Source organism: Saimiri boliviensis, chromosome 6, assembly GCF_048565385.1.
Source record: "Saimiri boliviensis isolate mSaiBol1 chromosome 6, mSaiBol1.pri, whole genome shotgun sequence".
NCBI classification, from domain to species: Eukaryota; Metazoa; Chordata; class Mammalia; order Primates; family Cebidae; genus Saimiri; species Saimiri boliviensis.
The window spans coordinates 70115324-70130039 of record NC_133454.1 but is presented as its reverse complement, the minus strand read 5'-3'; the positions used below and the strand labels follow the sequence as shown (position 1 = coordinate 70130039).

The window sequence follows — 14716 nt, the reverse complement described above, 5'->3', positions numbered from 1 at the left end:
GCAGCCACCACTCATCTCCTGGCTGGCCATGCTTACCTGGTGCCTCTTCCATACTGTCCCCTTACTGGGAGCTGGGGACTTAGAGTGACAAGGAAAAGGCCCTGCCCTTCCAGTCTCCAGTGACATTCACTGACAATACAGGGTGATAACAGAGGTAATGTGCAGGATAGGCCACAGAGGAGGTTAGTGGGAGTCAGGAAGTCCAGCCAAGGGTCTTCAGACCCAGCGCTCCCTAGGCCTCAGCTCCCCTGTCTGTAAAGGCAGGTCCACTCGCTCTCCTGTGACCTCCCATGATTCTGGGTCTGTCTAACAGCATGAGCCTCTGTTTATCCCTCAGCAAAAGGGGACCGTCACAGCACTCTCAGCCTCCCCCTCAGGTGTTGGTGAGGCCTAAGACAGCTAAGAGACCTAAGAACGCAGAGGAAGGATGTCTCATTGGGATTTTGACATCTGAACCTGCGGCAAGCCCAGGCCACCCTCTCCATTCTGCCAGCACTGATGGGCACTCTTTGTTTCTGCCCTGCTCTCAGCTCACTGACCAAGTCACAGGGAAGCCTAAGGGCCAATGTGGGGGTGGGGGAGCCGAGAGTGGGGTCTGGCCTGGGACCCAGGAGGCCTCCTTGGATAAACAAGGATTTATCTTTTCTTTTTCTGTTTCTTTTTTTTGAGACGGAGTTTCCCTCTTGTTTCCCAGGCTGGAGTGCAATGGCACGATCTCGGCTCACAGCAACCTCCACCTCCCAGGTTCAAGTCATTCTCCTGCCTCAGCCTCCCAAGTAGCTGGGACTACAGGCATGCGCCATCACATCTGGCAAATTTTTTGTATTTTTAGTAGAGACGTGGTTTCTCCATGTTGGTCAGGCTGGTCTTGAACTCCTGACCTTAGGTGATCCGCCCTCTTTGGCCTTCCAAAGTACTGGGATTACAGGCATGGCTACTGTGCCTGGCCTTTTTTTTTTTTTTGAGATGGAGTCTCTCGCTGTCACCCACGCTGGAGTGCCGTGGCATGATCTCAGCTCACTGCAATCACCACCTCCCAGGTTCAAGTGATTCTGTCGCTGCAGCCTCCTAAGTAGCTGGGATTACAGGCACATACCACCACACCTGGTTAGTTTTCATATTTTTATTAGAGATGGTATTTCACCATTTTGGCCAGGCTGGTCTTAAACTCCTGACCTCAGGTGATCCACCCTCCTCGGCCTCCCAAAGTGCTGGGATTACAGGCATGAGCCACTGTGCCTGGCCTAGGATTTATCTTTAAAAGCAATATATAGTTGAGGCAGGAGGAACATGAGAACCATGACAGCCACCTCAAAGAGATGGACACCATGCCAAGGCTGGGAGGTTTTGTTAATAATCAGACCTGTCCTGAAAAAGACTGAGGGCCTGCCTCTTAAGGAGGTAAGCTCTCTCTTCTTAGAGGTGCTTGGGTGCTTGCCATTTTGGGATACTGAAGAAAGGGCTTCTGCCTGGGGTTGCAGACAGGAGTCTTTGACCTCTGAGATGCCTTGCAGCTCAGAATCTTTAATACATTTATTCCATAATCCTTCAACTCTTGAGATTTTAACATGTTAAGAATCCTTAGCTGGATTCAAAGACTCCATGGGGGCTTTCAGTGGAAGTAATCTCTGATTCTTTTACCTTGAATCACAGAGTCTGAAGCTTTTGGGATCTGAGATTTCCCACAGTTCTTGTACTCAAAAGACTCTGAGCAGGAGCAGCCTACCCAGACAGAGAGGTTTGTCACACCCACCAGGCTTCCCCACAGCCACTAATGGAGGGCAGGGACCCAGGTGACTGACTCATTTGCTGGGTGCTGGGATTTTTTTCCTCTCCAGGATCCAGGGATGCACCTAGAAGAAAGAAGATGCTCCACACAGTTTGTTGAATGAATGAATGAATGAAGAGTCCCTATCCTGTCCCTTCCTCTCCATACTGTCTCCATCCAAGATCTATCATTAAACTACTAAAGAGGACTGGGCATGGGGGGGGGGTCCTAAATAATCTGCCTCACTGAGTTCCCTGCTAACCCACACATACCCCTCAGATGGACATCGCACGGGGCGAGGACTCGTTCAGCTCTCAGCTGAGTCCTCAGCACCCAGAACAGTAACGAATACCCTAGCTTAACTCAGAGGTCAAGCAGCTATCAGTTTGCAAGGGTGGGGTAGGAATTGACAGTGAGACCTGAGGCCTGTGGGAGGGGTTGCAATAGGGAAAGGGCCAAGATGACAGTGATTGAGAAAGAGGTGGGGAGGTGGGTGGGGATAGCAAAGGATGACTTAGCACCACATTTCACAGCCAAGGGAACAGAGGCCCAGAAAGGGAAAGTAACCTGCTTAGGGTCACACAGCACCTTGCTCAGTGGAGCCAGGTTTTTCTTCCTGAAACCCAGCCAGACCACCTGACGTTCCCTAGGCTTCTCTGCCTCTATTACTCCAAGACCTGAACTTTCCCAGTGCCGGACAGGTACCGGGCTGGTCTGCTCCCTCTCCCTCTGGCCATCTCTGAGGTTGACGTTTTTTGGATGAACAAGCATGGAGAAAGGGGGCTGCCTTCCGAAGCCTGACAATCGCCCCTGAGAGGGAGAAGGGTGCACCCCGAATTCAATTATGTTTCACCTTGAAAATCGGGGAGAGTGGGGAGAAAGGGCGATGGCTTTGCTCTGGGCAAAGTCCCTGCAGGGAAAGGGGCGTCTGAAGGAATGTGCGATCAGGAGTGGGCTGGCTCGTGCAGAGAGCCTGGGGGGTGGGAGGAGACTCGCACTCCGAAGGACACGCTGGTCCCGCTGGGGACTCCCGGGGCCCCGCAGCGCGGGCCGCCGAGGGGGGCAGTAGGACCCAGGGGCCGAGAGGCGCCGGCAGAGGGAGGGGCCGGGGGCCGGGGAGGTTTGGGGGAGGTCTTTGGCTTTTTTTGACGGAGCTGGGGCGCCCTCCGGAAGCGTTTCCAACTTTCCAGAAGTTTCTCGGGACAGGCCGGAGGGGGTGGGGACTGCCATATATAGATACCGGGAGCGGGGGAGTGGGCGAAGAGTAGAATCGTGTCGCGGCTCGGGAGCGAGACTCCTGTCCCGGCGCCCGCCCAGCCCGACCCAGGTGAGGGGCGGGGGACGGCCGCGTGCGGCCTGCGGGAGCGCCGAGCAATCTGGGGGTGCGCAAGGGAGTAAGAGGGGCGAGGGGACCCTGCGAGGGGTTGGGGGCTAAGCCAGACCCTGCAAACTGGAGTTCCCGGCACTTTGGGGGCCGCTGGAGGGTTTGGAATCGGGAGCCCAGGGCTAGCTGGTGGTGGAGCCAGCTGAGGGCTAGGGCAGAGATCCGAGCCAGGATGGGAGCCCCTGCACTCGGAGGATTGGGGAAGAGCGCACGGACCCTTAGAAGTTGATGGTGGCAGAGACCTTTAGTAGGTGTAAAGGGGGCTGGGGGCTGAGAGCACAGCTCTTCGGAAACAAACGCAGGAGGAAGGAGATGGAGTCTGGTGCCGCTTCCAGCAGGGACAGGGAGGACAAGCCGGCCTTGCAGTTCCAGGTCCCTTCCCTTCTGGGGTTGAGACCCAGGGGCAGCAGTGATTAGTGGCCCAGGCTCCTCACAGGCTTGCTGAGGGCATCTCAGCCTCCTGAAGGTAGCAGGGTGGTGGGAAAAGAGGTGAAATCGTCTTGACTCTCGGGGTCCATGTGCTCGGATAGAAGTGGGCAACTGGCTCAATTTCTGATCAGCACCTTGCAGCCTAGATGATGGCAGCCAAAGGAAAGACTTGGCCAGCGAGGTTCCCTCCCCTCGGAAAAAGGGAGTGGGGGTCGTTAGGGTCTGCTCAGCTCTGGGGATTAAGGGGCTGACTAGGAGGATTTGAGTCTTTCCTGCCCACTGCCACCGGGTTCTTGGAGTAACCGAACGGTTTGAACTGCAGGATCTCACTTCCACAGGCTGGGGTTCCCTGCCCCCCAGCTTAGAGACATTCCTGAGGTGGCTGGAGAGGAGGAAGGAGAATGAATGCGCTTCCAGACTGGCACAGAGTCCCAGCCCCTCCTCTTCCTGCTTTCCGGCTGGTCCCTCTGGGCTGCTGGGCCGGGATGGAGGCCTGGGGGAAAATGAGGGGGCTTTGGTTCAATGGAATTCTAGTCGGGGCCACACCCTCCTGCCTTTAGATGGTTTATGTACCCATCCCCCTTCCTGTCCCCCTCCTTTGTCTCTTCTGTCACCGGGATTCCCAGCAGAGACTTTTTTGTACTGACTGTGTAACAGGACGCCGATGCAGCCCTCAGGAGGGCCTCCGTGTGCTTCTGAGAGGAGGGAGCCCTGTGCTAGGAAGGCAGACCCCTGTTTATCCCGAGGGACCTGGGGTGGCCCCTGCCCTGGCCTCACTTTCTCCCATTGAACAGTGAGGTGATCGATCTCCAAGGTCCCTCGGGAACTGGTTGTTCCCTCTGCATCAGGGGCCTCCTCACCACCTCTCTTCTGCCGGCTCCCATCCTCCTCACTCTTCTGTTTTTTTTCAGAATGAAAAAGGCAGGCATTGACCTCCCTCTGAGGCAGTTTCCAGGTACTTTAGACCCCTCAAGTGTTTGGGACCCTCTGATGGCCCCCGTCATCTCCTCCCCTGCCCTTCCAGACCCCGCTCAGTTCGGCTAGCTGCGGGCACCGCCCTGGCTAGGCAATCTTGTATTTTCTTTGTGGGACTCAGCTAATGTTGGCCCGAGGGCTGGCATTTCTCTGTGGCAAGATGGGCTGGGCTGTGGGAGGCTGGCCTGCTTGCAGTAACTTGCCTTCCTCCATTCCTGCTGCTGGGTTTAACCAGGCCACCCTTCTCCCCAGCGGGCATCTCCCTTCAGGGATCCATGTGCAGATGGGAAAGGAACTAAGGCCAAAGAAGGCTCCTGGAGTTCCCTGGCTAATGCGTGGCACCCCCTGGGACCTGAACCAGGCCTGCTTCCCAGGCTGGAAGCCCCGCTCTGCCGGCCGGTGGAGATAGTTCAGCCTCCTGCCTGCCACGTCACCACCAGAAGCTGGCGCTAAGCTGCTACGGGCCTAGCCTAGCAGGCTGCCTGAAGAATCCCAAACCAGTTATTTGGAGCTTGCTTGGAAGCCCCTCCCAGTCCTTTGAGGTTCTGGCTGGTGGGGGTGGGGGCTGTCAAGATGGTACCTGCCACGTGGCATGGCTGGGAGTGGGCTCTTCAGCTGCCTCCTGGTGCAGGGAGAGGGGAGGCTGACGGCCTGTGCTGTCGTCTGAGCTCCAGCATCACTGGTCTGCATCAGAGGTGGCTTTTGAATAGGGTGGCCATATGCCTATTGTCCTGGCAGAATAATTAGTAGTCCCCATTTTACTCTCATTAAGTGTCTTTGTTTGTGCAATAAATTATATGGTTGCACTGTCTTTGAGGCTCCAGTTCTGGCAGGGAAGGAGCCAGGGCCGGGAGAAAGGTTTCCTGGGGTGTATTCTAGGCCCCAAGATCCTCCCTTCATTTTAGGTTGAGACTCAGATTTCCCACTTCCTTCCAGGCATTTGCAGATCTCCGGGCCTTCCCTCCTTTCCCCACCGTGGGTCCTTTGCTTCTTTTGTGCTGCATCTTCAAAGCTCTGAGGAGGGTGGCAGTCCCGGGAGATGGGGGACCTTTTCAGGTTTTTGGGATGGCAACAGCGGAATCTTCGCAGAAATCCGGTGTAGCCAGAGTCCTGAGGATCTTCCACCAGGATCTCAAATGCTCGGGTCTTCTTCAAGAATGACCACAAGTCAGAATTCGTCAGAGCAGTGGGATCGCAGCCTCCACCAGGGGTCCTTCCAGCCTTCCCTTTGCCCTGTCATCTCTCCTGTGCATTGACGTAGAGGGGCATAATGGCCTGAAGCGAGAGAAGGAGTGTGGAAGTATCCCAGGAACAGAGACTGTCCCAATTGGAGGCCCCAGAGAGGGGACTGGGGCTTGTCCTGGGGCCACTGCTACTGCTGGGGCTTGGGGAGAAGGCCTGAGGGCCACCCTGACTCTGTGGAGCAGATGGCCTGTGTGGCTGTGGCTGTCAGATGGGACAGCAGACTGGAGTCTGACGTGGCTTCAGCGTCCTTGGAGGCTGAGTGCACATCTGGCCAGCTTCTGGTGATGGGGGAGGGGGTCATTGCTCTATTGAGCTGTGTGTGACTCACCCCCTTCCCTAGTATCCTGTCCTTGTGCTATGTCAGGAAGTCTCCTCTCTACCCCCACCGAGTCTTCAGAGGAGTCAGTTTCCCAGGAGCTTTCGTCCTGGGGATTTCCCATCTGCACTTGGGGCACTGTGGGCAGATGGGCATGCCAAGTTCCTGCCCAGATAGAGGGCTTGGGCATGGAGACCTGGACCCTTCAGCTTGGAAAAGGGAGACTGAGGCTGAGTGGACACAGGACACACGCCTTCTCAAGGTTACCCTTGGGGCAGCAGAGCAGAGCGTCTGAGCTCTCCGTTTAATGAGTGAACCAACCGGTGACTCATTAACATCCCAGAACAGAATGAAAGGCAGGGGGCGGGACAGCCCTCCAGCTCTGTCCCTCATTCCTTGCCCAGGCATCTGGGCTTCCTGCAGACTCTCAGCCCTAGCTGCTGCTTTTTCTCACTGGAAAAGGGCCCCTAGGGTCATGTGAGATCAGGGCTAACCTGATGAGGACCCCAGGTCTGGCCAAGTGACCCTGTTTTAGCTTCATTCAGGAAGAGCTGAGGCTACTGTGTGCTAGACACGGGGGATATAGTGGCAATCAGATTGGCTAGGTTTTCTGTCCTTCTGGAGGCCACAGCCTACTTAGGGGCAGAAATAGATATGTAATAAACACACAAACAAGTGGAAATGTTGGCTGGCTGATGCAGGAAATCGATAAGGTGGTCTGGTGGTCACTGGCTGGGAGCCCTGCTTTGGGTGGGGACGTCACAGAGGTCTCTGAGAGGCTGGCAGCCCTGAGAGGCTGGCAGCCCGGAGTGAGGTATGGGATTACTGGACTGTGGGCTCTTTTGTCCCCATCTCCAGGGTATTTGTGGCAGCCAGAGGGCTGGGGGTGGTTGCTGGGGAGGAAGGCCATGGGCTTCAAGGCCACCCTGTCTGTGCAGCCCTCACAGGTTCACCTTGGTGCACGCAAACCACCTCCCAGCTATGCGCTCCCTCCTGCTCCTCAGCGTTTTTTGCTTCTTGGCGGTGGCCCTGGCAGCCGAGGTGAAGAAACCTGCAGCCGCAGCAGCTCCTGGCACCACGGAGAAGCTGAGCCCCAAGGCGGCCACGCTGGCTGAGCGCAGCGCCGGCCTGGCCTTCAGCCTGTACCAGGCCATGGCCAAGGACCAGGCGGTAGAGAACATCCTGGTGTCGCCCGTGGTGGTGGCATCGTCGCTGGGGCTCGTGTCGCTGGGTGGCAAGGCAACCACGGCGTCGCAGGCCAAGGCAGTGCTGAGTGCTGAGCAGCTGCGCGATGAGGAGGTGCACGCCGGCCTGGGCGAGCTGCTGCGCTCACTCAGCAACTCCACGGCGCGCAACGTGACCTGGAAGCTGGGCAGCCGCCTGTACGGACCCAGCTCAGTGAGCTTCGCTGATGACTTTGTGCGCAGCAGCAAGCAGCACTACAACTGCGAGCACTCCAAGATCAACTTCCGCGACAAGCGCAGCGCGCTGCAGTCCATCAACGAGTGGGCCGCGCAGACCACCGACGGCAAGCTGCCCGAGGTCACCAAGGACGTGGAGCGCACGGACGGCGCCCTGCTCGTCAACGCCATGTTCTTCAAGCGTGAGTCGTGGGCGAGCTCAGGGGTCCTCCTCCCCCTTTTCCTCTCAAGACCCCCATACAAGACTTAGGACAGCAATCCGTGCACTCCATCCTTCACTGCCTCTCATTTATGCTGTTAACGACCCAGGGAGTAGGACTGTCACACAGCTGTTGGTACAGACTGGAAACTAGATTCAGAGACAGGTAGCAGAGTCTATTCTAAAGGAATAATTCAGGAAGCTGAGACCCCAGAAGGACTCCATGGAATGTATTCAGACCAAAAATTTGTCCAAGTGCTCCTCCTTGTATATTTTGGAATGAATAAAATTTTGTAACCCATTTCGCCTCAGTAGTGAGCTAGAGAAAGAACTTGAATCCTTTTTAAAAAAATTATTTGTATTTGAGATGGAGCTGCTCTGTCCCCTAGGCTGGAGTGCAGTGGCACAATAATGGCCCACTGCAGCTTTGGACTCCCGAGTTCAAGCAATTCTCCTGCCTCAGCTTCCTGAGTATTATAGGTGCCTACCACCATGCCCAGCTAATTTTTGTATTTTTAGTGGAGACAGAGTTTTGCCATCTTGCCCAGGCTGTTCTCAAACTCCTGGTCTCAAGTGATCTGCCGGCCTTGGCCTCCCAAAGTGCTGGAATTACAGCTGTGAGCCACTGTGCCCAGCCAAGACCCAGAATCGTTAAAGCAACCTTGGGGACAGGCAGTATTACCTTCATTTCGCAGTGAGGAAACTGAGGCTCAGAGAGGAGGAAGCAGAGCCAGGCCTCAGGCCCAGATGGCTCTGTCTTCAGTTGAAGACTAGATATGGGGTTAATCAATATTTTTGAGTACCTACATAGACAGACAGTACTATTTTCACAGTTTTATTTGAGGATGAAGTAACCCTGGTTTTACAAATGAGACCAAACTAGGAGAGGTGAGGTCTCCCAGAGTCAGTGGCTGAGCTTGGACTGGAACACAGATCTGGCTATGAGCAAGGGCAGCATTCAGGCCACTCTCAGGCCTTTTTTGTTGTTATTTTCTGGTCATGGAGACAGAACTTGCAGAAAAAAAATGAAGAATGGGCTGAAAAATGAAGTGGCTCACACTTGTAATCCTAGCACTTTGGGAGGCCAGGGAGGGTGAATCACAGGAGTGCAGGAATTTGAGGCCTGCCTGGGTAAGATAGTGAAATCCCGTCTCTACAAAAAATTAGCCAGGTATGGGGCACATGCTGGTAGTCCCAGCTGCTCTGGAGGCTGAGGTAGGAGAATCGCTGGAGCCTGGTAATTCAAGGCTGCAGTGCGTCAGGATTGCACCACTGCACTCCAGCTGGAGGACGGAGTGGGACCTTGTCCCCCCCCCAAAAAAAAAAGAAAAGAAAAATGATGGGTAGTCCTGGGGCACTTTCTGCCCAGGGCACAACTGTCCCTCAGGTACCAGGCAGGGAAGAAAGCCCAGTTCAGAGCATGTTTCCAAAATATCTGACGATTGCCAGAGCTGGGGGTGGCCATAGAGGTGACTGAGCTAGGGTGGAATTAATTCTCTGCCATGTGGGAGCAGCCAGGCAGTGACTGTAGGGAGCCACATCCTCAGATGGCATGTCCTGGGGCCAAGATCCTTTCCAAAGCTGGGAATGTGGACTCTGTGGGCTAGGTACTGAGGGGGACGGGGGCTACAGCTGGGCCCAAAAGAATGGAGCAAAGACCTGTGGCAGGGATAAATCAAGGGTCTGCAGCTGGGGTGGCTATGGGCTGTGATTGTGTCTGGGGGCGGCCATGTGTCTCTGACCCTGTGTTCTGCCCCAACTACAGCACACTGGGATGAGAAATTCCATCACAAGATGGTGGACAACCGTGGCTTCATGGTGACTCGTTCCTATACTGTGGGTGTCATGATGATGCACCGGACAGGTAGGTGCTGGGAGGAGCAGGGTGTCAAGGTGGGTGGGGGTCCAAGGGTACTTGGGGTCTGACTCACCCCTGTACACAGGGTGCCCATTGTCCTCTCCGCTCCTTTCCCAGGGCTCTACAACTACTATGATGACGAGAAGGAAAAGCTGCAAATCGTGGAGATGCCCCTGGCCCACAAGCTCTCCAGCCTCATCATCCTCATGCCCCACCACGTGGAGCCCCTCGAGCGCCTTGAAAAGCTGCTAACCAAAGAACAGCTGAAGATCTGGATGGGGAAGATGCAGAAGAAGGCTGTCGCCATCTCCCTGCCCAAGGGTGTGGTGGAGGTGACCCATGACCTGCAGGTAAGGGGTGGTCCAGCCCTGGGGCCTGCAGGGCTTGGAGCCGGGGGAGATCCCACTCACCAATTCAGCAGGTCTGTCCCGAGCCCCCCTGGATGTCCAGGCAATGCTGGTCTCTGTGATGGGATAAACTGGGGCAGGAGGTGTAGGCCCTGCTCTTGGGAAGATGATAATACCAGCAGTGAAATAGAACAGAACACTTCCTGTATGCTAGGCGTTCTTCTAAGCAATTTATATGTATTAAATTATTTTAATCCTCAGAACAACTTTATTAGATGGGACTATAAATTTCATCTTAGAGATGAGGAAACTGAGGCTCAGAAAGGTTAAGTAACCTGTGCAAAGTTACACAGCTAGTAATTCAGGCATCTTGCACCAGAGCTAACCCTCGGTCACTGCACTGCCTCTGAGGCCTGAAGTGCCCCCAGTTACAGGCTGCTCAAGCCGGAGGATTATCTACCATGCAATAATAAGACTGGTAGCTATGGGTCTTCTGAGGTGGCCAGAAACTTAACACACATGCTCAAGATTCTCCCTCGAAACTACCCTGGGTAGTAGGCAGAGGCTCACAGAGAAACAGTAAGTACCTCCCTAAGGTTCCCCCGGCCCATAAGTGGCGGAGTTGCAATTAGACCTCAAGGTAAAAACATAATAGTGGCCTTTTTTGTCAGTCAGGAGAGAGATTTTTGACTTACTCAAAACAGGAAACTTTTGTGTTATTCTCTCCTTGGATGCCACAAATGGTTCTCACTGGCAGAATCGATTCAGACTTGCTGCCTGGAGAGCTTGGAGAGAGAAAGCTGGAGATGAAATTGGACTTAGGCACCGAACCAGGGACAAATGGAGCTTGTACTGGTCTGTGCTGTAGACACTGGGAGTTCCTGTGACACTGGGAGGGGTCACTGTCTCCCTCCTGGGCCTGGCCCTTATCCTTCCCCAGCCCCTTCTCCAGTGGCTGTCGTCCCATCCCCTTCTCCCCTTGTTCCTCTGGTGTCTTCCTGGAACCCCCAGTGGAGACAGCACTCCCCAGTCCATGTGGTAGATTGAGTTGGGAAATTCGAGGCAGATGACCTGTGCAAGGTCGTCGGGGTGGGAAGAGCTGGGCCGACCTTGAAAGCCTGTCTCAGGACCCCCTGGGTTTAGGACCTCAGGCCATGCCAGGGAGGTGGAGGTTATCCTGCAGAATCCTGGGCCCTGGACGCTGCCATTCACTCAGCCTGCAGCCGAGAGCCAGGGAGAGCCCTGGACATGGGCCCTGCCCTCAGGGAGCTCCAAGCCAAGTGTCACGTGGGAGAGACAGGCAGCACCAGACTGGTAACAGGAAGGCCCAGTGAGGTGCCACTCATCTTGTGGGCTTGGGAAGGCTTCCTGAAAGAAGTGGTTTCTTTCTTTCTTTTTTTTTTTTTTTTGAGATGGAGTCTCACTCTGTAACACAGGCTGGAGTGCAATGGCATGATCTTGGCTCACAGCAACCTCCGCCTCCCGGGTTCAAGCGATTCTTTTGCCTCAGCCTCCCGAGTAGCTGGGACTACAGGTGCCCGCCACTATGCCCAACTAATTTTTTGTATTTTTGGTAGAGACAGGGTTTCACCAGGTTGGCCAGGCTGGTCTCGAACTCCTGACCTTGTGATTCCCCCACCTTGGCCTCCCAAAGTGCTGGGATTATAGGCGTAGGCCACCACGCCTAGCCAAGAAGTGGTTTCTAAAGAGCCCTAATGGGAGACAGGATGGCCATCCAGGATATAAGTTGCTCACTGAGGCCGTCTGGAGAGTGGGGTGGGCATGCCAAGGGATGTGGCTGGAGGCTGCCAGGTAGACAGAGGTCATATGTGAAAGAGCTTATGGTTGGCTTCCAAGAGCTGTGCAGAGCCGTGGAAAGGTGTGTGTGTGTTTTAACTTTACCATGGAACATTGGAAACATAAACTAAAAGTAGATTAGTATAATAACCCTCAAGTGTCTGTCACCCAGCTTCAAGTATTATCAGCTCATGTCCAATAGTGATCCATCTCTACCCACCAGTTCCCCTCTGCATCCGATTATTTTGAAGTAAATTCCAGGCATCCTGTCACTCTGGAAAGGTTTTAAGCCCCAGAGTGATGTGGACATAGCTGTCCTTGATTAGTATTTCTCAAACTTGAGTATGCTAAGAAAGCACCTGGGGAGTCTGTGAGAAGGAATCCGTGCCCATTCCCAGAGATTCTGACTCAGGGGATCTGGGCTGGGGTCAGGACGTGGGCATTCCAGATAAGCGCCTGGGCGGTGCCATGCTGCCTGTCCCTGCACTGCGGCTGGGCAGTGCCAGGGATACATTCTCTGTGCTGTAGACACTGGGAGTTCCTGGAGAGGGGTCACTGTCTCCCTCCCTGGCCTGGTCCCGATCCTTCCCCAGCCCCTCCTCCAGTGGCTGTTGTCCCACTCCTGTCATCCAGGATTCAACTGGTTTTCTGAGTCTCAGCTTCCTCTTCTGTGAAGTGGCGATTAGAAGCCCTTGTAGGGTTGCAGTGAAAACTGAGAAAGCATGGTTTGAAGCGCCCAGCACCATGCGTGGCACACAGAAGGTGGCCAAGGAGGGGTGCTCTCCTCTCTGAGAAGCAGTCAGGGTGGTATGGGGTGGAGGGTGTGAGGGTGGAGGAGCCTGGTATGCCATGGCCTCACCCAGCACACCCCCCTGTTCCCACAGAAACACCTGGCTGGGCTGGGCCTGACCGAGGCCATCGACAAGAACAAGGCAGACTTGTCGCGCATGTCAGGCAAGAAGGACCTGTACCTGGCCAGCGTGTTCCACGCCACCGCCTTTGAGTTGGACACAGATGGCAATCCCTTTGACCAAGACATCTACGGGCGCGAGGAGCTGCGTAACCCCAAGCTGTTCTACGCCGACCACCCCTTCATCTTCCTGGTGCGGGACACCCAGAGCGGCTCCCTGCTGTTCATTGGGCGCCTGGTCCGGCCTAAGGGTGACAAGATGCGAGACGAGTTGTAGGGCCTCAGGGTGCACACAGGATGGCAGGAAGCAGCCGAAGGCTCCTGAGACACATGGGTGCTATTGGGGTTGGGGGGAGGTGAGGTACCAGCCTTGGATACTCCATAGGGTGGGGGTGGAAAAACAGACCAGGGTTCCCGTGTGCCTGAGCGGACCTTCCCAGCTAGAAGTCACTCTGCTTGGACATGCGCCCCAGATACCATGATGCTGAGACCAGAAACTCCACATCCTGTGGGACCTGGGCCTTAGTCATCCTGCCTGCCCCCAGAGTCCCAGATCAAGCCTGCCTCAATCAGTGTTCATATTTATAGCCAAGTACCTTCTCACCTGTGAGACCAAATTGAGCTAGGTGGGTCAGCCAGCCCTCTTCTCCTGACTCTAAAAGACCTCAGCCACCTCCCCAGCTCTATCCCAACCTCTCCCAACTACAAAACTAGGTGCTGCAGCCCCTGGGACCAGACACCCCCAGAATGACCTGGCCCCAGTGAGGCGGATCGAGAAAGAGCTCACAGGAGGGGCTTCTGGGCAGACTCTGGTCAAGAAGCATCGTGTCCGGCGTCGTGGGGATGAACTTTTTGTTTTTGTTTCTTCCTTTTTTAGTTCTTCAAAGATGGGGAGGGAAGGGGGAACATGAGCCTTTGTTGCTATCAAACCAAGAACTTATTTGTACAATTTTTTTTTTCAATAAAACTTTTCCAATGAAATTTTGTTGGAGCATGGAAGACGATTGGATCAGGAGATTCTCACACCATTCTTCCCAGGGGACAAGGTCTCCTGTTAAGGCAGGCTCGATACTGATGGTTCACATCAGGCCCTGGAATGCTGTCAGATCACTGTGCAGACAGTGCCAAGAGGCAGGTGCACTCCATGCTGATCTGGGAAATGGTTCTGGCTCTGGCAGCCCTGGGGAGGTGGCTACAGGGCCTGAATGAGAGCAATGGAGCTGGAGCCAGTCTTCAACCCGAAGGGGTTTTTTATTTCTTTATTTCTTTAACCATTTTTTTCTTTTTTCTTGAGATGACGTTTTGCTCTTATTGCCCAGGCTGGAGTGCAATGGTGCTATCTTGGCTCATTGCAACCCCCCCCTCCCGGGTTCAAGTGATTCTCCTGCCTCAGCCTCCCAAGGAGCTGGGACTATAGGCATGTGCCACCAGTCCTGGCTAATTTTGTATTTTTAGTAGAGATGGGGTTTCTTCATGTTGGTCAGGCTGGTCTTGAACTCCCGACCTCAGGTGATCTGCCCACCTCAGCCTCCCAAAGTGCTGGGATTACAAGCATGAGCCACCGCGCCTGGCTCTTTACCCTTATTTTAGAGGTGGGTCTTGTTATGTTGCCCAGGCTGGACTCAGGCTCTCGGGCTCAAGCGAACCTCCTGCCTCAGCCTCCCGAGTAGCCGGGACTACAGGGAGGACTATGGGGTATGAGCCAGGACTATGCCCAGCTCCCCTAGCCTTTCATTCCAAGCTAATTTATGCCACATCCAAGGCCACAGGTACAAATTCAGGCACACATTTAGTAAGTTGCCTGGCTTTAGGCTGGACTTTGGAAGGAAGGAGCTTGTGGGGATCCTTGCCCTTAGGTGGCCCAAAGTGTTAGATCTATAGCAGGGGAGGAGGCCCCCAACACAGTCCTCCATTTGGATGCCTCATGGTCCTTAGGGCTCCTGACACCAAACCTCAGGGAGGGAGAGGGATGCACAGGATGGGGCCGGGGCCAGGGAGGTGGAGGAGCAAAGGATACTGGGCTAGAGCCCTGTCTGCTGCCTGCTGCCCTCTAACCTTTCGCAGGTC

General features: G+C 54.8%; 1 protein-coding gene across 1 annotated transcript; it reads left to right on the top strand.

Moving 5' to 3' along the window:
* The first annotated feature begins 2953 nt into the window (after positions 1–2953).
* Positions 2954–13630, top strand: SERPINH1 (serpin family H member 1). Its single transcript, XM_010334328.3, has 5 exons — positions 2954–3095; positions 7056–7720; positions 9503–9601; positions 9713–9945; positions 12624–13630. The coding sequence occupies exons 2-5, from the start codon at positions 7099–7101 to the stop codon at positions 12924–12926; spliced, it is 1257 nt and encodes a 418-aa protein (XP_010332630.1). The 5' UTR covers positions 2954–3095; positions 7056–7098; the 3' UTR covers positions 12927–13630.
* The last annotated feature ends 1086 nt before the right edge of the window (positions 13631–14716 follow it).